This window comes from Mytilus edulis, unplaced genomic scaffold (genome assembly GCF_963676685.1).
Source record: "Mytilus edulis unplaced genomic scaffold, xbMytEdul2.2 SCAFFOLD_1451, whole genome shotgun sequence".
NCBI classification, from domain to species: Eukaryota; Metazoa; Mollusca; class Bivalvia; order Mytilida; family Mytilidae; genus Mytilus; species Mytilus edulis.
The window spans coordinates 3,027-24,493 of record NW_027269132.1 but is presented as its reverse complement, the minus strand read 5'-3'; the positions used below and the strand labels follow the sequence as shown (position 1 = coordinate 24,493).

The following is a 21,467-nucleotide window of genomic DNA, read 5'->3' as shown; positions in this document are numbered from 1 at the left end:
TTTCCCTCCATCACTAATTTTCTCTCATCACTTGTGGCCAGTTACTACGGCTTCCGTACTGGACCCTTACACTTTTCAGAATTTTCGAATTATATTAGTTTTGATTACAGTTGGCAAGGATGTGTAAGTACGCAGCCACGTTCTATTACTTAACCTTAGTAAACATTTATTACTCAATTTTCTATCATCAAATTACTATATTTTTTAGATGTTTAAATACGCAGTCTCTGATGCAACTGCCCTACCGTTGTCATATTTTAAATATCATACCAGTTTAGATCGGTCAGGACTGTTTATTGCGACTGTATTTCCACGCAGTTGTTTAACATCTCAACTGCCAACACCTTTGGGAATTTAGAGTTGTGCCAGTTCACATCGTAAATAACTTTTTTTTATTTTTGGCATATTTTTGTAGTCTTTGCGGTGTGTTTGAAAATTTTAAAATTGTTCCAGCGTTCGCTTAAATTGTATAAATCAAGATTTTGATAGAGTCTTAATTTGAATTGACATGATTCATTTTTCATCGTGCAATTACCGAAGAAGGATATCTGTTATCCGAAATATCTAACATATTGTTCGTTTTATTGTGTTTTTTTTATGTTGTATTCTTTTAGACTTGTTATATATATATATATATATATATAATTTAAAAGTAAAAAACACAAAAAATCACATCATAAATCGAACATTGTTTCTGTTAGCGCTTTCACCGCATCTCCAGCGGTTCATCAGACAGAATTGTTATCGTTAATAGTAACGACTTGTGACGTTACGTTATAGTAACGTCATGCGGTAATTGTATATATCTTACGGAATTTTATTAACGGACCGAATTTCACTTCCTATTTAGTGTGGGCTTATAAAGTTCAATAAAATATTGTTCCTTGGCTTCACGCGGAATTTTATCTTCGGTCCACATCTTAAAAAAGGGATATATTTTAAATTTTCCCTTTCCACATCGGTCAAAGTGTTCAGAACAGGGAGAATTTCGAATTGACGGGTCTTTTATCTGCTGTTTATGAACTCTCACTCTATCAATTAGTCTATTTGTTTGACCTATGTAGTTTTTATTACAAGTGGGGACAGGTTGCACAATAAATGACATTTTCCGATTTGCAGTTCATGCTTTTATTCGGTTTGATTACTGTGCCGGATTTCAGAGTTTTACTTTGTCCCACTTCTAGCATTTCGCACGTTCCACATCTGGGATCCCCGCATTTTTGTATTTCTGCTACCTTCTGTGTACTGAATTGTGCTCGTGTGAGAAGTTTCTTCAGATTTGGTGCTTGTCGACGGCTCCAAATAAGCTGTGATTTGTCGACAAGATCTTTCATTTTCTCTGATTTGTGAAGAAAAGGTAAAAACCCTTTAGCAGAATTTAAGATCTGGTGATTACGTGGATTATGAGTTATAACAAAAGGAATTGATTGTTGTTTATCTTTTTTGTCTTCCCTTGATACTGTTTTTCTTAGTTCAGCGATTGGAATTTTCAATGCATTTTTAATTCCATTTTCAATTAATCTGACTGGGTAGTTTTGTCTTTTTAGATAATTTTTCAATTCCTGTAGTCTCTTATCACGTAACTCCAAATTTATTACTATTGTGCATATACGTCGGGCTAAATTAAAAGGAATATTTCGTTTGGTATGTGACGGGTGACATGACCTAAAATCCAAATACTGATGGGTATCAGTGGGTTTACAGTATAAGTCCGTTATTATTTGTTCTTCTTCCTTGATAATATTGATGTCTAGGAATGGGAGTTTTGAAGAGCTGGAATCGTAAGTGAATTGTATTGATTCATTTAAGGCATTCAGCATTGAATGAAATTTATCTAGTTCAACTTCACTTTTTGTCCAGAAAATAAAACAATCATCAAGATATCGCTTCCAATTTTCTTCAATGTAAAGTCTGAATTTTTCATCGAATTCGGAAGGTATCTTTTCGTATAGTTGTTTTTCTATGTAACCCATAACCAGAGTGGCATATGTTGGTGCCACCTTTGTACCCATCGCGGTTCCCTTGATTTGAAGGTAATAAGTGTCGTTAAACTGGAAATAGTTGTTCTCAAGGATAAGTTTTAATCCTTTGATGATGAAGTCATTAGAAAAATGTTCCGGAATTTCATCTAGATACTTTTCCAACCAGTATTGTACAGCTTTTAATCCTAATTCGTGCGGGATGTTCGTGTAAAGGCTTATTACGTCAAAACTCACTAGTATTGTATCAAGAGGTACCCGGTCTGGAATATAGTTTAGAAAATCCATGTCATCTCTGACAAAACTCGGCACTTTTATACAAAGTGGTTTAAGTAGGATATCAAGGAGGTTGCTTAGCCTTTGGGTACTACATGAAGGTCCTGCAATAATCGGTCTTATTTTAAGATCAGTAGGCCTGTTGATTTTAATATTCATAGAATCACAGTTTTCTACATGGTCTTGAATTTCCTTGGATTTGTGGATTTTCGGAAGGCCGTAAAAATTGCTAGTTTTAACCTCAAAATTTTTAAGATAATCTTTTTCCTTATCGGTAAGATTGTCAGAATATTCCTTTATTAGTTTTCTTATTTTCGACATTGTGCTTTTGTCTCTATTTCCATTTAGTTTTTGGTAGAATACCCCGTCTTCAAGTTGATTAAGAACCATGTCTTTGTAGTGATCTTTGTCCATAATCACTATACCCCCGCCTTTATCCGCCTCTTTTATTATAATTGATTCATCATTTTGAAGTTTCTTTATAGTCTTTTGTTGAGACTTCGGCAGATTTGATTTTACGTGTGAATCGACAATATTTGTGTTGGCGGTTTGTTTTAAACAATTAATATATTCTTCTAAATGTTTGTCCCTATTTGGTTGAGGATTAGTACCCTTTTTGTTCCGTACCAGGGATCCATCTTCATAATTAGTGTTTCCAAAGAATTCATTGTAAGATATATACAATTACCGCATGACGTTACTATAACGTAACGTCACAAGTCGTTACTATTAACGATAACAATTCTGTCTGATGAACCGCTGGAGATGCGGTGAAAGCGCTAACAGAAACAATGTTCGATTTATGATGTGATTTTTTGTGTTTTTTACTTTTAAATTATACTTTCTGTACCAAGGACTTTTTATTTATCAAAATATATATATATATATATATATATATATATATATATGTACTTATTAGAGGGAGATAACATGATGCTTTGCAAAGACCATCAAGTGTCTGATCACCAATATCTGATTACGCGATTTTGATAAGGTTTATTATTCTTGAAATTATATTTTAAGTTTAGCATTATTATTTTTTCTTTGGTCTCTTTAATATTTATTAATCACGACGTGTCTGCTTTTATTTTATATCGAACGTATTTTGTTTGTGTATGCTCTATTTTAGATACACCTATTCTTATCTGACATACTTGCATTTGTTAAACAAACGTACCTGTCGCGATCTCGATTTGTACTATAATCTGAAACAAATAATAACATTTAAAATTGTTCCAGTACTTAATTAATCACTATCAGTTAGTATTAATATGGTCATACTTATAAATTAACTGTTAACGAAATGTTGAATTTTTGAAGTACCAAATGAATGTTTTCCTACGTCAGGAATAGATAACCTTTGCTTGGCAAAACGTTTTGAAATTTTTGTTCCTCAATGCTCGTCAACCTCGTTCTTATTTTTTACCGTTTTTACTTTTTTGGATTAACCTGATGAGTCGTTTGTAGACGGAGTACGCGTCCGGTGCAATTACAACATATCATCCCTGGTATCTATGATGAGTTTTTTTGCTATCTCATATAAGGGGTGAAAGATACCAAAGAAACAGTCAAACTCATAAATAGAAAATAAACTGATCGGTAGGTCACAAGGAAGGGGATTGTAGTAACGATGTAAGGAACATACACGATATCATATGTGAAACGGTTATTCAATGACGGTCAACGAACTCCTGATGGCGTCCGTAAAATTTGCGAAGGGATGCAGCTTCCTTGTGAGCAGCAATCCTCTATCATGGAAATCCTAATAGGAAATACAATGACATGAATATCGAATCAATTGGGAGATATATACTCAGTAATCAGTAACTCAGTGAGAGAACATTATCTATATAGCGGAAAGTAAAGTTTCGGGATATTGTTAACTTCTTATCTTTTTTTCTAATACGTTCCTGCATGAAACCAGCTTGAAAATAATAATGAAACAAGTCTGCAAGTAGAGGGGCACAATTAGTTCCCATTGAAATGTTGACACTCTGTTGAAAAACACGGCTATCAAACGTGACAAATATGTCGTCAATCAAGAAATCAAGCATTTTGATAATGTCAATTTCAGAGCTTTTTTAGTTTAAATTGGTGTGATCCTTTACAAAGTAGGATGTATCCTTCCCAAATACAAGATAATTATTTCTACGTTGGCCATTTTTTTTAATTAAACAAAACTATGCCAACTCTTTCAATTTTTTTTTTTTAGATTAAAATGGGGAATATTTTTGTAAAGTATAGAAAAGTCAGATGTTTTGATACTTTTGCAAGATGAAAAGTCATAGTTTGTATCTTCTTTAAAAGATTTATGGATTTTTTTAGGATTCATTAATGATTCACGCCACCTCTAGAACATGCACTTTCACAATAATTTGGAAGCCCGGCTTTGATTGCTGATAGAATAGATTTAAATAGTTTAGAAAGAGGTTTCGTGGAGCACTTGGAAAACCCAGCAATATATCGATTTTTGTAAGGACACTAATGCAGTTTAGGTATACAGTGATGGAAGATCAAGTTCTTCAGATTATAGTTTATCTACTGGTATTTTATTTTAAATACATATTTAGCAGTAATTAACGTTTCGGTTATAAATGCCCTTCTATTTTGTATACTATTTTGCTAATGTTTTGATTCAATCGAACTAATAAGTTTCATGTGGTCGTAAAAGTGTCAGACAAATCAAATTTTGAGCCTTGTACATCTTCAATGCGTTTCATGTCAGGTTTACTCATGATTTATCTTGCAATAATAGTATGTCTGCTATCATTAACATATTTCAGCATTTTTAATCATTCTTAGGTTGTAAAGAGTGCGGTCTTACAAAAAAAAAAGGTTTTAATAACGAATATGCAAATAGAAAACTAGAGGTACCGTTTTTTTTGAACTAACGTCTGTTTTGAAAACCAATTTAAGATTACGGACACTTTGGTCAATAGCTCCGCATTTGAATTAGAATCAGAACGCTGCAGTCAAACGGTGTTCATGAGCGTCGTATCGCTGTTTACTAAAAACAAGTTTAGCAACATAAACTGATTATTTAAAAATAATGATAACAATTTTAATATGAGAAAAATACAAATGAAATAAGGTCTTTAGATATATGTAAACTCCAAATAAAAATAAATAATAAACTCAATTGTAACAAACCATGGCTAAATCAGCAACACTATTATATTACTTCAGGAGAGTCATAAGGTTATATCTATTAGTTTGTAACGGGATATTCAAAGATTATTATCATTGTACTCTTGATACTTTATTTGTAAATGATATCAGTATATATCAACTGTTTTACTTAAAAGGAAACAAGAAAATTCGGAAAAGAGTGAAAAATTATGTCAATAATCGAAAGAAGAAAAATGAAAAAAAAAAATCTACATGAAAAATGATTATCGGAACATAAAAACAACTCAGCTATCTCTTTTAACCATTTACAGAGTATGCTAACAACTATCCATCTGGAGTACCTGGTTGCACTTTTGTTTTGGTAAGGTTCGTGTTCTCTGTAGTGTTTTGTTTTGTTATTATTCGGCTCTTCGTGGCTTTAGTTTTTTTATAATGGCGTTGTCAGTGTCCGTGCATTATAAGTATGAGATAATGTCCTTTTGTATGTCGCGTCTCACTTTGATGACAGATTGCAAATAAATGAAGTGTAGCTGATATTTGAAATTTATTTCTTTTACCTGCATTATCCTGCCTGTTGGACATAGCTGTCTGTTCGGATACGTGTTTACTTCTAAAATGGAAGTTAATAGAATTAAATCTGTATATATATATAAGTAGCTAAATGGTTATAGTTGTCAAAAAAAAGTATCAGTCAATCTGATTGATAAGATGTGATGTTGCCAGTTTTTCTGGACTTTTTAAATTTCCCTTTTTTTTGGGTATTTTTTGTTATACGTTTTCATCACTTATAACACGTTAGACCTACATGATTTCAAATAGTTTTTGTTTTTATTTACATAATATATTTGTTTCAAGTATTCGCTGTCAGTTGTAGTATTTTCCGTTAGAAAGTCATGATGAGTAACAGAAACTAAGACCAAATATCGAAATCACTTTTATTTTATTGTAAGATCAGGTTTTCTTTACACATACAAGTACGATAGATAAAAAAAACACTGCTGTTTTTATTTTGAAGACAATATTTTTTGAAGCGATAGACAATTAAAACAATATCAAAGTGAACAGCTTTTTTATATTTGTACTCACTTTGTATTATCTTTCTTTTTCTCTCGACCTAAACGCATATATGCCGTATTAATAAAACACATTTTCTTTAAGGATAATCATAGAACGCCCCCTACCTTTCCTTGTTTTGAATTGTTTGTGGTAGGGTTCGTGTTGCTCATTCTTTAGTTTGCTAAGGTTTTTATTTTGTTCTGTTGTTTGCGTGTTCGTCTTATTTTCTTCTTAGCAATGGCGTTGTCAAATACACAAATCTAAGTCTTGATATTTTGTTCGTCTTTTTTATAGATACTTTTAAGCGTATTACAGCTGAAAAGACGAACATTTAGCTAAAACTGTTTACAGTATAGAAACAGACAAAATGAACATATTAATTTCAGAATTAGAATATTGAAAGTTTTGTGTCATAGGTCTTGCTTTAAACTTCGTTAACAAATCCAGATATGACATATTTCGTTGAGTAACTAAATCTGTTGGAATCATCATTGCGGAATCATTCTTGTGTCTTATTAAAACAAATAAAATGATGTAACACAGTAGTACCAATTGACAGCCAGAAAGAGAGCAATGCCTTCTACTGAGCCATTTTAGAGATAGGACATTAAGAAATAAAATGTTGTTTAAAGCTTAATTATAACACATCCATTGATATGATGTACAATTTTCCTTTAAAGAACCTAACTGCCTATTGCTAATCTCAGTGTTTGTACACTTAATGAAGATAACGTTACGTCATTGGTTAAAATTCTATTGTTTATCACAGTTTGAACAAATCGTAACTTTTTGCTGTACGCTTTTGGAAATTTTACCCAGAATGCATTAGTTTTGGAAACTGCGAATTTAAGTAAATAAAGTTACTAAATATGGTAAAAAAAAGCTAACATGTTATTGACTGGAAATGCATAAAGTACATTTGAGTAAGAATTTAGTAAACATACCTCTTCTGTATGGTATGATCACAACAAGTAAAACAAATAGAACCAATACTGCCAAAATTCCAATCACGACATAATTTATGATATTATCTTCATCTTCATCTGCAAATTATTATTTGATCTTTTAAAGTTTTTCAGCGATTTTATTTAGTTTAATTTCTAATAGCAATATACAATATATAATGTTTTAGAGAGCTGCTAGGTGAAGCATATATGATGTTCAATATTATGCAATATATGATATTAGAGCGCATTTTGTAATATGATTGTTTTTCGTTCTGCATGTATATCGTTTCTATAATGTGAATGATTAATCCAGAAAAAACGTATCGAATGTTTGGAATTTATCAAGTGTTTTTTTATTTTTATCGAAACTGCTGCTGGTTGGTGTTTACATCCCGAGAATATCGCTAGCTTAGTAGTGAGTACTTCGTTACTGACATGATTTATAGCTTTTTAAGATATATTTGTAAATAAATTTAAAAATTATTTTAGTTTAAAAAAAAAAAAAAAAAATAGATTCTAGTGTAAAATAATGGGGGATGTCACGGAGTATGACTATACATTGAAGAGGAGAAACAGACGCAAAGTATCGAGTGGTGCTATGTTAAAATATTTGACACTAGGTCAAGAATTTGGAAAAAAAATGGAAAAACAGTGGGGTTGGCCAAATTAGGAGTCCCACTTTTAGATTTTTGAACATAGCGCAACTTGATAACCTGTGCAAAAGATGTGCCTGTTTCTCCTTCACAAGACCTATATAGTCATACCCGTGACTCTCCGTGCAAATGTGTATGTTAGTTTAATTAAACAATTATAATATTGAAGGTGCTATTTCTTTTACAGGGAAGGGTTTCTATCATATATTTTCTAACTTGAAGTCGGTGCATTGGTGGTCTTACACCTGCAAAGTCCGTTGACAGATGCATATTTACTGTGGTACTGAATATTAACCTTAAACGATATGTGACTTGTTTTATAAATGGATGGGATAAATATCATTTCACGATAGAGTTGAAATTACAATATATGGACTGTTTACCTTTTTTTTGAATTATTTAACGGTGGTTGCTGTCTTTTGTTTTCGGTTTTTATGTACATCACCTTATTGTTCAATTGCTTATTGTTTGCTGATTGTTGTTTGCTAGCTTCATCCTTGTACTGAGGTCTCATGCTTTAGGACTAGAGTTCCGGAAGTCATAGAATTATGATACGAGATATTTTCGTGCCCATTATTTGATAAAGTAAATAAATGTTTTAATAACAATACGCGCGTCTGGCGTATCAAATTATAATCCTGGTACTTTTGATAACTATTTACACCACTGGGTCGATGCCACTGCTGGTGGACGTTTTGTCCCGAGGGTATCACCAGCCCAGTAGTCAACACTTCGGTGTTGACATGAATATCAATAATATGGTCATTTTTATAAATTTTCTGTTTACAAAACTTTGAATTTTACGAAAAACTAAGGATTGTCTTACCCCAGGAGTAGACTACATTAGCCGTATTTGGCACAACTTTTTGGAATTTTGGATCATCAATGCTCTTCAACTTTGTATTTATTTGGCTTTTGAACTATTTTGATCTGAGCGTCACTGATGAGTCTTATGTAGACGAAACGCGCGTCTGGCGTATAAAATTATAATCCTGGTACTTTTGATAACTATTATATGTGTTACTGTCAAATACTTAGTTTTTGTTTGAATAATGTCATGTTCAAAAAAAATTTGGAAAATAAAAAATCCATTAGTACTTAACTATTTATAAAAGTTTTGCGGTGTTAAAATATTTCGAATACTTCGGATTTGTTATGTTCAATTTTTTTGGAAAATAAAAAATACTTAACAATTATCAGACTTGGAGTGAAAACCATTATTCATGAATGTAATTAATTAAATTACACATTAGATTGCAAAAATTATCGATTACACTATTTACATGTACACATTACACTGATTTTGAAATGTTATTAATTAGATTACAATAATTTTAATAAAGTTATTAATTAAACTACACATTACTTTCTTAAACAACATTTATTACATGTTTATCATGTATTTATAATCCTGGTACCTTGATAACTATTATAGCATGTGTAAAATATGCTTGTAAGCTTACACCATAGTTATAGCATTGCATTTGATCATTATTAGTATTTTCAATGTTTTATCAATTAGTCTGCATTTAGGGGTGCTTTGACAATTCAGAAATGGAAGCCATTTGATTAAACATAATTTGAATAAATAAATAAAAAAAATGTGTTTCTTTTTTTGTTAAAAATATTCAAAGTATGCTTGTCACTAGATTGAAAATTATTTTTAGTACAAACAATGTATGATGTCTAAATATAAGCAATATTTTGCTAATTAAATAACACACATGTAATAGTAGCATTATCTCTAAGCTGTTTCATTATACATTTAGTTTGATAAATTGCCAGTTGTTTTACAGCTGATGATTTTTATTTCTATTATTCTACTGTGTATACTAATTTGACAAAATGAGTGTTTGCAGTGACTTAAAATTTTAAATGAACTGTCTAACAAGGAGTTGCACAAATGTACATGTATACATACATTGAGGGAAATTATATACAAGTTATCAATTTATTTAGATAAAGATCTTTTTAAAAACTGAACAACATCAATATATGATACTCTAAGATAAAAGACTATCCAGCAAACATTTCTGGATGTCAAATAAATTATTATTATTGTATATATATATACGCGCACCTATATTGAAAAGGAGGCCTAGATAAAATGTCAAGTGTACTTGTAGGTATAATTATGTAATCTCATTGTTTGACCTTATGATGTAATGAATCTAACAATTAAACTATGAATCAAAGGCATTAAAGAAATTAAGATTTATTTGGCTGTAAATTTGTCATGGCATTTATTGCAACAAAGAAACACAACCAACTTGTCAATCAAAACTTGATGACGATTGAATTACTGAAGGGCGATCCAGCAGTAATAAAGTTATACCAGGAGCCACTGGGTAATCCATAGCAGCTTAAAGTAAATTCGGCCTGTCCATTCACACTAACAAAAGCACTTAACTTGAGTCTGTTATTTATGCCATGACGCTGGTTCTATAATCACTCTTCCAAAACTGAAAAGATAAATGAAAAGCAGCAGAAAAAATTCATAATGGGAAACTGGGAGGTCGGGTAAATCTTGTAGCTTTGGTCAAGCTCCGTGTAAAGTTTGATTCCAAATGACCAAACGACACGAGGTAAATTGCACGGACTAACATTTCGCGGGCTAAACTAATTAGCATATTGAAGTGACCAGTAAGAAATGAATCAAACACACCGGCAATTAAAATCATACCAAGTTATATAATTACAATAACCGAATTTAATTATTATTGAATTAAATTCTATTATTGTATATATACAAACGCGCACCTATATTGAAAAGGAGGCCTAGATATAATGTCAAGTGTACTTGTAGGTATAATTATGTAATCTCATTGTTTGACCTTATGATGTAATGAATCTAACAATTAAACTATGAATCTAAGGCATTAAAGAAATTAAGATTTATTTGGCTGTAAATTTGTCATGGCATTGATTGCAACAAAGAAACACAACCAACTTGTCAATCAAAACTTGATGACGATTGAATTACTGAAGGGCGATCCAGCAGTAATAAAGTTATACCAGGAGCCACTGGGTAATCTATAGCAGCTTAAAGTAAATTCGGCCAAAATTACCAGTAGAGTAACTAGTTGCGCAACTGGTAATCCGCCATAAAATTTACCGCATGACAAATTTAACAGCCAGAATCAACCTTTCAAATAACATCAACTTCAAAATCAATATCATTATCAACTTCATCAACATTATCAACTTCAACAACATTATCAACTTCAACAACATTATCAACTTCAACAACAATATCAACTTCAACAACATTATCAACTTCAACATCAACACATTTATCAACATCAAATCAAATACAATATTATAAAAGTTATTAGACAATTTAATTGAAATATTAAAATCAACTTAAATTCAATATTGTCAACATCTAAGCTATTTTATTCATTGTAAGGGAAAACCAAACAATGAGGAAATTTGAAAAACATTTCCAGAGCTCCTTGAATCTGATTTAGGAATATATCATTGCCGATGAAGGAAAGATGAACCCCATCATCACTAAAAAGGCCAACATGTTTATCCTCAAAATCTGTATGTTTTATAACGTATCCTCCTATTTTTAGCAAATACGAACGCATTCCCCTATTTATTCTCCGTCTAGTAGTTTCCATAGCTCCAGTATTATTAGAGAACCTCCATTTATATCTAGGTAAAATATTTGACCATACTTAAGCAGTGTCCGGTAACATCTTTGAAAGAATGGCTATGGTAAACTTCATATGGTAGAGTAAATCACCACATGATGTGTCCCCAATGTCATTACCCCCACAGTGAATGATAACAGAAAACGGAATACTTCTCCAATTGAGAATACTTTGTATTAAACTAACCAAGTTCTGCCATTTCATACCCGACATACCGATCCAAACTAAGTCACATCCAATTTTCTCTAATCCTAGCGAATCACCTATAGGCCTAATGTGAGCGTGCTCACTAGCTCTTGTGACAATTGAAGAGCCAATTATCCAAATATCTTTCTGGTACCCTGAAAATAAGTATTTTAGTACTATACGAGGTTTGTTCTTATATAACCTTTGTAAGCAGCCGATTTCCATCGACCTTTCAATTTAATACTATTTTCATCTAAACCATCGAGAAAAGACTGGTTTGCAGCTCAAATACGTAATGAATGTGTATTAAATTCAGAAGGATTATAACCTAGAAATGCTAGTGTTTTCTTTAAAATATTAGAAAATTGGTACCTCGTTAGGGTTTTCATGTTTGCATGACAAAATAAATGTCCATCATCTTTATGTCTCATAGCAATATAGTCCGACATTAACTGAACAGGACAAATCGAACTAATTTTATACCTTTCCAGAACGATCGTTGCTGAATTACCCAGCTGATCAGTTTTTGAAGAAGGAACTACTATATAAAGTGACCCTGAATTATTTCCAAATGTTATATTAGATCGTTTTACGATATGATTCTCATTAAAATTAGATTTTGCAATTTCTCCTACACGAAGAAATCCAAAAAATGCAACTGAAAATGAAGCTTTAAATAAACATGTTTCGTATACTGAATAACAAATTAAGTTCAGTGCATCTAAAAGTCTAGTTAATATATCAATGGTAATAGGCTTACGACAGTCATGTCGCTTATCTAAACGAAGCATGCCACGGAGCATTTTTTGAACTATAAAAAATTGAGTGTTGTCCACCAAACCATTAATCTTATGATAAAAACAAAAGCCCGAAAGGTACGCTTTCACAGTTGAATAAGAATATTCTTCCTTAAACATGTAAGCTATATAATTAACTAAATGTGAAACAGGGCATGGCCATACGTCGTACAAATTTACTTTATGTTTAAAGTTTTGAAATGAATTTAGTCCATTTTGATACGTAAGCCAAGTATTTGAAGAATTTGAGGCTTCAATTAGGCTCAGCACTTCTGGTCTAAAATTGTCCAAAAGTCCGCTGGAACTAATGTTGGGTGCGGTTCTGCACATGGAGCCAATTCCTTGTATTTCTGAAATTTTCCACGAGAGATTAAATCGGCAAAAACATTTTTATAACCAGGAATATGAACGGTTTTAATGTGAAAACTACCCAGCAAGGACCACAATACGATGTGTCTAACAAGTGACATAACACGAGGTGATTTTGATGAGCAGGAATTGATAATGTTAACAACGGACTGGTTATCTGAATGAAACATAATTTTCTTTCTTTGCCATAAGCTACCCCACAAATAAATCGCTAATGCGATAGGGATCATTTCTAAATAAGTTATGTCTCTGAAAACGTCTTCCTTCCAATACATAGGCCAAGGTAAATACGACCATTTCCCATTAAAATATATACCACATCCGCCTCCTATTCCCCCAGCACTATCGGTAAAGAGATTTAAAACAGAACTCGACAACCACTCGTCGTCCAAAATATAAGAAATCCCATTATATTTTTCTAAAAATAATTTCCAAATTGAAATGTCATTCAAAATCTCCTTTGATATTCTGATTAAGTGATGCGGTTTTTCCCCTCGCTGACATGCAATATATAAACGTCTGCTGAAAGCACGACCGGCTGGTAAAGCTCTGGCACAAAAGGCCAATGAACCGCATAAAGATTGTAATTGTTTTAATGTTATCTTTTAACGATTACTGGTATCGTTCAACTTTTGGAGCAATTCAACTATTTTGTTTTTTGGGATTTGAATTTGCATTTTTTCTGTGTCAATTGTTATACCTAAATATGTTATTCTCGTGCTTGACCCTTCAACGCATACATTGCAAAACGTGCTCATTAATTTTCGACAGTTGTCGGTATTTTCCGCTCCAGCAAATAAAAAATCGTCTAGATAGTGATCAATATCACTAATTCCCGAATTTCTTTCTACAGCCCAGTGCAAAAACGATGAAAATCTATTGAAATGACTACACGACACAGATAACCCCATAGGCAACGTTTTCTCTATAAAATACCAATCTTCAATTTTAAAACCCAATAAATCATGCAAACTCGCCAGGAAACATAGGCAATAATCTGAAGGCGGCCTTTATATCCATTTTTGCAATTTCCGCCTTAAAACCTAGCTTTTTAATCATGTTTACTGCATGGTCAAAAATTGAATATTTTACTGAAGTATAGCACTCATCGATAAAGTCATTGACACCGCCATTAGCTGGTGAAGACATTTGCGTTATTAAACGAAAACCACCTGTTTTCTTTGGCACGATGCCAATAGGAGAAACTCGTAGATTTGAAATAGGCCGATAAAAAAGGGGCCCGCAATTCTGCCATTTTCCACTTCACTCATGACTTTTTTCCAAGCTAAATTTGGATCTTGTAAAACAGATTTTAATTTTTTGCTTTCATAAGCAACCCTTGGGCCTGTATAATGTGTACGAAAACCATATTTAAAACCATTGTATAATATATTTGCCGAAATTATATCGGGGTAGTCTATCAACATATTCCCTAAAACCATGGTATTAATAGGGGTAAAACCCAAACACCAAATATCGTACTGATGATTGAAAGCTGTAAAAAAAGAAGATAATTCAACATTTGAACATGTTAAAATTGCATTCGTGGAACGTTTGCCTGGTTACCAGGAAATCTGTAATTAGTATATGAAAAACGAGAATTTTGGTTAAAATTTCTTCGTGGATTCGAAAACCTATTGGACTGTGTTGCAGCTCTGGCATTGGACTGATACCTTGGTGCAAAATTTTGTGTAACAGGTGCCCTAGGGTAATTTTGATACCTAGGAGCAGAAAATTGCGAAGTTGTAGAACTTCGAGGATTACTCCTACTATTTGCGTTATTTGTACAGATATATATACATCAAAGGATGGAACTGGCTACATCTTATACATGAATGGAGGTATACACAATTCATGCGAGTACAAACGCCCTTAAAATTATAATCGTAGCAAGGGTTGTTGACTGTTTAAGATGTATAAGTAGGTGTCTGTTGAACACGATTTATGCCTACTGCTATAAACTGAAGCCATAGCTGCCCATCAATGACGTCCCAAGCACGCGTATGATCTCTAGCTTTTCTAAGTCGAAATTGCATGTCATATTTATAAACATTCTCAAAAGGTACACTAGCCCCCCCCCCCCCCCCCCCCTAATAATCGTCATGTAGCTAATCAATTCATTTGCCAAAGCCGGAAATCTTTGTAATAATATTTTCATGTAATTTATAAAACCTTCAGTCCACTCCCCAATGCTAGATAATGCTTTGACTTTCGAAAACTTGTTTCTTTCAATTAAAATGTCCCCATCTTCATCAAAACCTAGCACTTTTTTTCGGTTGATCAATATTTGAAACAAAATTTTTGTACAGTAATTGGGCCAAATCAACATAATCTAAATTCCAAATTTGATTTATAATTTTTTGTGGTACAAACACATCAACATCATTACTAGTAGGTATAACTAAATTCTCACCATTTTCTACAGTATTTCGAGCTGCTGACTGCCCTAGTTGTACACCTCCCTGACCCGGGACTTGTTGTTCAGTGGGCTGTTGAGGGATGCTTGAAGCTCCAATCTGTTGTGGTGGTAGAATTGGCTGTTGAGGCAAGTATTGTGGCATTAGTGGCTGTTGTGGAGGCATTAATTGCAATTGTGGAGGCATTAATTGCTGTTGTGGAGGCAAAATTGGCTGCTGTGGAGGCAAAATTGTCTGCTATGGATGCAAAATTGGCTGTTGTGGAGGCAAAATTGGCTGTTGTGGAGGCAGTATTGGCAACTACTGTGGATTGGCTTCATTTTGTCCAATGATATCAGCTCTCTTGCGCGACGCCTTCTGTTGACAGGTAGCTGTACCTGATTGTCCTGCCTGCGTGCAGTACGGTTTGGCAGTACCCTCTGTCCTTTTCCTCTCGGGATACTTAAACAAATATATACGCTATTAGTGAATGCATAAGTGAAACAATTTTAACATTTGACAATCCTGTTTGTCAATTTAAAAAATTGAATCAATATGAAAAACAAATATTTCAAAATGTTCAATGACTGGTTAGTATTAATAAGATGCAATGTATAAAACCACGTATATAAAAACAAAAACAAGACAAGAACGCAAAAACATGATTATTTCTTTCAATGTCCAGTGGCAGATATTTCAGTTATATTCACAATGATAATAACAAAATTATGATGACGATAGTCATACAAAATTTAATTGAGGTATAATCCCTCAAATATAAAATGACGTGGCTTTTATAAATGAGAAATTTCTAACCCTATAAATGGCTATTAACATGAATGAAACTATGAAACAATTCAAACGAAAATTTATCTAATTAATCTAGCCAACTATTAACATCCTTGATAACTAGCAATAATTTACGAAAATAATGATTTATTGTTGGTAGCTTTATGTCCAGTGTCGCATATTTCATACATATATTGGGCAAACAGAAATGTATCTACATTTATGTCGAAACTTATATATGCCGTACTCACCAGTTTCTTAGTACTGCCAGATTTGTATTAAAATTCAATTGCATGGGAAATGTTCATTAGCATAGTAAAACAGTTAAACAATTATGTTTTACAATTCGCATTATAATTAACTATTCACCGATTTACAAATAAAATTATAAAATAATATCTAAAAACAGACTGTCGACATTTTACGCTATAACAAAATTAAATTACATTTATATTACACCAAAGAAAATTACGACTATTTTTAAAACCAAAACTTTTATTTAACAAAGTTAAATTATCAAACAAAAACAAAAAAATGACATTAAACTTCAACCGTTTATATTATCTATCGACTATTCTTTATAACGTTGTTAATTCAAAAGCTTAAACTAGAATTAAAAATACTCATCTTTTCTTCTGTGTAGAATTTTCTTTTAAATCTTGTAGCTTTGGTTAAGCTCCGTGTAAGGTTTGAATCCAAATGACCAAACTACACGAGGTAAATTGCACGGACTAACATTTTGCGGGCTAAACTAATTAGCATATTGAAGTGACCAGTAAGAAATGAAGCAAACACACTGGCAATTAAAATCATACCAAGTTATATAATTACAATAACCGAATTTAATTATTATTGAATTAAATTCTATTATATCAACACAATATCTTATCATTAAAACGTTAAAAGTACATTTAATTGAAATGTAATTCAAAAGTAATTTAGCATTACATGCTTTTTTAATTGTAATTAATAAAATTACCAACACGTGTAGTTAAACAAAATGCTCAAATACACATTACTTTCAATAACATGTAAAATTGTAATGCATTAAACTTAATTACCTTACATTTTCAATTACCCCATCCCTGACTGTTATCAAAATTTTGCAGTGGGAACATTTGCACATGCTCCGAATTAAAATTCTACCAATACTTGGAAACGAAGATATTTCAAGTAAAAAAGTGATTTATGACCGTGAGTAAAACAATTTTTTATACGCCAAACGGATATCGTGCAGATGAGCTCTAGATGCCTTTATAGCATACTATTATATAGGTTTTATTTGTTTTTTAAATTTGTATTGTCTACATCGATATTATTTGTTTACGGTGAAACATTTTGTTAACGGTTAAAGATTGCGTCATTGACACAATGTTTTCATATAAACATCTAAAAGACATCTTTTGATTCAACCAGTATTTAATGATGTAGAGTGCTAATGTGTGTTTGGAGCGAACGCACCAGATACCGTCGACATCGTTCTGGTCAATTTTTCTTTATTTTTATTTTCAATGTTATGTTTATATCATGTTTTTTTTTGCCCTTTTAACTTTTATATGAAAAATTAACAAAGCACTCCGTATTTCTGACCGTACATATTTCCTGTTTTGCAGAACGTTTTGCATCTCTTGTTGATATCAGGAAAGGGTTCTCTAAGTCACGGCAGCGTTCATAAGTGGCTATAAAACTATTTTTAGAAGACCCTAAAAAAACGACCGTTTCAAAGGCGCTAGTCGTAAGAAACATGCTTTAAAATATGCGCACTGTTTAAGGACCGAGCCGCGTTAAAAACTTCGTACAATACAGGTACTTACCAACAGGATTAACAATAATGGTATTTGCATTCACCAGTTGCAGCATCAATGCCCCGGCAAACGTAGTTTCCACCATCAGACTGTTGCACATTGGCTATAGTCAGAGATTCATTGACGACTGTGCCGCCAGAAAATCGGGAATTACTGGTTATATTTAGTTGAACGTTTTCTTTAATCCATATTATTTGAGATGCAGTACCTTGAGTAACATCACACTGCAGAGTAACCGATGACTGTATATTTGAACTATACTGGGTTACGGGAGCGTTAATTGAAATAGGTTCTACAAATAATAAGCATTACAACTAATGTAAGTGTTTTTCTTCCACATGATAATGGAACAGCAACCAGCTAATAGCTGTGAACATGCAGATAAGTTCCCAATAGATTTTATTTTACCCTTCTTTAGCTTATGATGTTACTCCAGGTTTTTGGGACGGTTTGTGTTGTTCATTACTTTTTCTGTATGGTGTTATCTATATACTTTTTTGTTTGTTTTTTAGTTACTTGCTGTGGCATTGTCAATAGATATGAGAAGATGTAAAAGAAAACTATTATAGGTAAAAAAAATGGCCTTCAACACTGGAGCGTTGACTCACACTGTGTAAAACCTCTCAAAGAGGAAACTAACAGTAAAATCTATATTTAAAAAACGAGAAACACTGGTGAACCACAGCAACAGACGATAAACCTCTGAACAACAGTTTCATCACTTATAACTAATAGAACGAAACAAATGCAGCGGATTTTAATGTTATTACAGACACCAACCTTCATCCCAACCTGTTTTCGATGATGAGTTTGCATATCCTGTTTGATACCTCACCATCGACCCCATTTTGTGATTGCTCCAGTCTAAAAGATAGGCTAGGAACTCGTGTAACAAACGTCATGAATAATAATAAGCTTAAAGGGAAGATAATAAAAAAACTAAAAGTTTACTCTGTTTCAATCAATAATGTGTTTGAAATTGTATCATAAAGTTCTCATTGATGATTAGATCCATTCACTTGTATGTAAATATAGTTTTTCTCACTGTCGTAAGTACTACAAATGTGGCATGTATTTGTGATTACGAGTGTTAAACAATTAAAAAATATGCGAGAGTAATCAATACAGTTTCAGATAATTCTCAGTCAAATGATGGTATTTAGATTAAGACATGTAAGACTGCAAAAATTTAATTTTGCGAAACCTATCCTTTCACATATTTTCGTAAATATAAAACATTTTTTAAATGTGTCTGTTTTTTTAAACAGTAACTATAAAGTGTTAACACGTGTTTATCTTAACTTGTTATACTATTTGAGTGTCTGATAATTTATGCTTGCAGACTTGGTTGGAGAACCATACATTCTTATCAATGATTGAGAATGTAGAAAAATAACCATTTAAACTATAACTTCCACTGCATATTGATTTTTTTTGTTATGTGATACTGCTGTGTTTATAATTGTCAGTGTTAGTCTAGTTCGCCTGTAATTTTGAAGAAAAAAGTATTGAATTTTTACAATGTCTTACAGTGACTTTTATTTTTAGTAAATTATGAATACTAGTAGCCAATTTTAAATGAAAATGTGTTAAAATACATTAGAATAATGCCATCGTCTAACGTGCTGACGGTCAATACTAGTCTTTATTTATTCATGTATTCTCTGCAATAAATAAGCAGTTATTATTGAAATAAAAAAATACTCACGAGCGACAGTAATTTGTCTGCAGACTGTCTGTGGAGTACTTCCTAGTGTAGTTGTATGTGTTACATCACAGCAAATGGTATCTCCATTGTTAACAATTACGGGGCTCCAGGTAAGGGTACCAGTAACATCAAAGGATTTTTGATCTAATACACTGGAAGATGTAAACTCAGTAGTAAACTGAGTATTTTCATTTTTATTTCTCATGGTCATTATACCAGCTGGATAACCATTTGCAGAAATACATGTCCTTCTGCCTTGTTGTCCTGGTGTCAAAGTGGATGGTCCAGTCAAAGTTGGTGAGTCTGGTGAAACTATTCAACATATGTATACGAAATCAATATAACATGTATAACACGATTGCATATAATATTGAACAGATGGAATGAGAAAAAATGATTGAATAGTCGTTCCTGTAAGACACATGCACTTAAACATGTTTAACAAAAGTAACTGTTGCAAATAATAATCTGATGAGAATGTTTAAAAATACGAGAGAAAGTTCAATATTTCTTCAACGCATGTTTCTGGCTCTTGTCCCCATATATCTGTTTCAACCATGTCAGTTTATCAGCTTTTACTTATGTACACTATCATGGTTGTGTACTCGTTCTATCCATTAGAAGATGTCATGTCACACCTTTCCACTGGATGTTATATTATTCTGGCCATTAGTTGATTATATCGCTTTTATAAATCACTGAATTTCAATGAAAAGATACTAACATTATGTTTGCACTGCTTAGCAATGCAAATATTTCTTTTTTTAAAGTAATAATGCAATGTCAGTTGCAATCTGTCATTATACAATGTCGTCGTCTTCTTCCTAGTACATGAAAGATTCTGATGCCGCAGTGTGAAATATCTTCGAACAGTAGTGCTATGTAAATGAAAATGGAGGTCGAAAATTGTGATATATATATATAGAAAGTATATATACAACTCGTCTAAACATCAACCCAACAATGTTAGATCTGTAAATTTGCTTTCGCAAATTTTTGGTTCTTACCTCGCCGGGATTCGAACCCATGCTACTGTGATATCGTGACACCAAATCGCCTGCACTGCAGCCGTCCCGCTAGACCACACGACCACCTGGGCTCTCAAAAAAAGAGCTTCGGTGGGCATGTGTTACCTTTCCACCTCAGTTTTAATCTAGCGGAGTACTACAGAACATGATATATAAGGCATGAAGATGTTATTGTTACAGATCAGCTAAATTATCTATAGTAAAGGATCCTACAAATTAATGTAAGATACAGTCACAGAAAATAATTATATTCATAAGTACGTCTGAGGCAGTGACAACCCTACAACAGATGTATCCATCGGATCGCCATCAATGAAGGTGATACATGGCTGTGTACATAATGTATATACAACTCGTCTTAACATCAACCCAACAATGTTAGATCTGTAAATTTGCTTTCGCAAATTTTTGGTTCTTGCCTCGCCGGGATTCGAACCCATGTTACTGTGATATCGTGACACCAAATCGCCTGCACTGCAGCCGTCCCGATATATATATATATATGAATTAAAGCCCAACTTCAAATTTATTGTAGCTTCATGTTAAACAGGCAGGATCCTCCAAATATTTAGGTAAAAATGACAACTTTTAAGGATAACGTGCAAATTGACTCCGAGAGATCATTCCATATTGCAATAGTGATTGCGAAAAATACTTAAATTTGTCTTTACTAGTATATAAAAAAACTAA

At 32.6% G+C, this 21,467-nt stretch overlaps 2 protein-coding genes across 2 annotated transcripts; both read right to left on the bottom strand.

The window, feature by feature from the left end:
- Positions 1-1,168: 1,168 nt before the first annotated feature.
- On the bottom strand, positions 1,169-2,669 carry LOC139509587 (uncharacterized; the record flags this gene model as incomplete). Its single annotated transcript, XM_071296199.1, has 1 exon — positions 1,169-2,669. A coding segment is annotated over exon 1 (1,501 nt), but the record flags the coding sequence as incomplete, so codon positions are not given.
- A 3,143-nt stretch (positions 2,670-5,812) lies between these two features.
- On the bottom strand, positions 5,813-20,561 carry LOC139509588 (uncharacterized). Its single transcript, XM_071296200.1, has 4 exons — positions 19,750-20,561; positions 7,385-7,483; positions 6,471-6,498; positions 5,813-5,994 (listed from the first exon to the last, which is right to left on the bottom strand). The coding sequence occupies exons 1-4, from the start codon at positions 19,958-19,960 to the stop codon at positions 5,826-5,828; spliced, it is 507 nt and encodes a 168-aa protein (XP_071152301.1). The 5' UTR covers positions 19,961-20,561; the 3' UTR covers positions 5,813-5,825.
- Positions 20,562-21,467: the final 906 nt, after the last annotated feature.